Below are 1,858 nucleotides of genomic sequence, written 5' to 3'. Positions count from 1 at the left end.
AATTTTTACAGCATTTGAGGGCTGGTATTTAGAAAAAAGATTTTGAAAATGATCTTCATTGAAATGGACTTTAAAGAAGACTTTTTAGTGTTTCGTTTTTTAATGTTCATCTATTACAACAAACAAAAAAAGATTTCATTTTGGTTTTTTAAAAAAAGTTTTCTGTCCTGAAACATCGCTATCAAATGTTAACATTGATCTGGCACTTCAAAAGAAAGAAGTTTAGCAATTTTAAAACCAACTTCGCTTGCCAAATAAACCATTTCAAATCAAGAGCAATGTATATCAACTTTATAATTTATTGATTCCACCATGCAGCATATGCAATAAATTAATGCCCGTTACTACAGCATCATCAACATAGCTTATTACTTGTTAAGTTCATTACTATGGCAGAAACAGTAAAAAAAATAAAAAAAGAGTGAATGTGGTGTCTCAAAGAGACTTTTCACAGTTCAGGAAGTCAGGAGGAAATTTTTAAAAAAAGTTTGTGCAATTTGTTTTAAGAAATGGAAGAGAAAACAGGATTGCTTCACACACTGTCCTGGAAAAAAAGTTCTCTCTTTCTCTCTTGGGAGAATAATTGACTTGCAGGGGAGAAGCAGTTCCCCTGGTGCATTTCTCTGCAAATGCAAAGGGATAAACGTGGATTGCTGTCTGGTCTCTTGTGATCCCAGCCGGGAAGAGGAAAGCACCTTATGGGAGGTGTTGCACACTCAGTAAACACGTGTCCAGAAAAAAATCTGTCAGGTAAGCAGATCGTTTTAGTCCAGGAGAAAATTACAGAGTCACTTTCCCCCTCCGTGCTGCCCGAAAAAGTTTGCAGCAGTCCCTTCCACCACTTTTCCATCCTTTTGTGGCTGGGTACCTGCTGCTTTCATCCTTGGATGAGTGACTCCCTTTGGACTGTTCAGGTTGGAGTCCGCAAAAGAAGCACACACGCACAGTCAGTGAGGTTTGAACGGCCCATGACTGGCATGTCCAAGCATCCTCCGTCTCGTACCAGGCGTTGGAGATGCTGGCGAGCGCAAAGGATGACACCAGCGGAAGAGCTGTGCAAATATTATTATTATTATTATTTTGGGTCACCATCTTGCTCTTGTGGTTCTTCAGTGGATTTTGATGGAATGTTTCCCGAACTTCAGGAATTGGAAAAGTTTCTCCCGGGTTCTCTGCTTCAGGGCCATGAGGGATCTGGCTTTCTCCTCCAGATCTTGGTCAGTGGCCAAGATAATCTTCGCTCTTTCCTCGGCTTTCCTGTCCCCGGAGTTTTTGAAGAGCTTTTCCAGAGTCTCTTGATCCAGGTCCTCAAAGATGTTGGGCACGGCTTTCTTACGCGAAGCAGTGTCGAAGCGATAGCCATGAACGGACGGGCTGACTCTCAGGGAGGTGGACATGCTGGCTTGTCACCGAGTTGCTCCTCACCACTTCCAAGGATGTCAGAGGCAGCCCGTAGGTTGGCCTGGTGAGTGGATTGCTCCTGGGAAGCCTGTAGAGAACTCACGGGGATGGCACTGCTATTTAAAGGCAGCCGAGCGGCTGAGGCGGAAGCTCAAGTTACAGCGGTGACATCACGCCCAGTTCAACATCCAGTAATCAAAGGGCAGTTTAACAGTTGAGCTGCCAGTTTTCTCCTCACTCTCTTGCTCTCTTTTTTCTCTTTCTCTCTCTTTCCTCACTCTCTCTCTGTTTCTTTTCCCTCTTTCTTTCTTTCTCTCTCTCTCTTTTCTTTTTCTTTCTCTCTCTCTCTCTTTCTCTCTCTTTTTTCTCTTTCTCTTTTCTTTCTCTCTCTTTCTCTCTTTCTCTTTTTTTCTCTCTTTCTCTCTCTTTTTTTCTCTCTCTCTCTGTTTCTCTCTTT

The 1,858-nt window shown here is 42.7% G+C and overlaps 1 protein-coding gene across 1 annotated transcript; it reads right to left on the bottom strand.

The window, feature by feature from the left end:
- Nucleotides 1–279: 279 nt before the first annotated feature.
- Nucleotides 280–1,486, bottom strand: TCIM (transcriptional and immune response regulator). The gene has a single exon (XM_081961395.1). It carries the CDS (start codon nucleotides 1,395–1,397, stop codon nucleotides 1,110–1,112), a length of 288 nt encoding a protein of 95 aa, XP_081817521.1. The 5' UTR covers nucleotides 1,398–1,486; the 3' UTR covers nucleotides 280–1,109.
- Between the last annotated feature and the right edge of the window lie 372 nt (nucleotides 1,487–1,858).

This window comes from Natrix helvetica, assembly GCF_964273705.1.
Source record: "Natrix helvetica genome assembly, chromosome: 8".
In the NCBI taxonomy this organism is placed as follows: Eukaryota; Metazoa; Chordata; class Lepidosauria; order Squamata; family Natricidae; genus Natrix; species Natrix helvetica.
The sequence above is the reverse complement of the archived record's forward strand: the minus strand, read 5'-3'. Positions and strand labels throughout refer to the sequence as shown.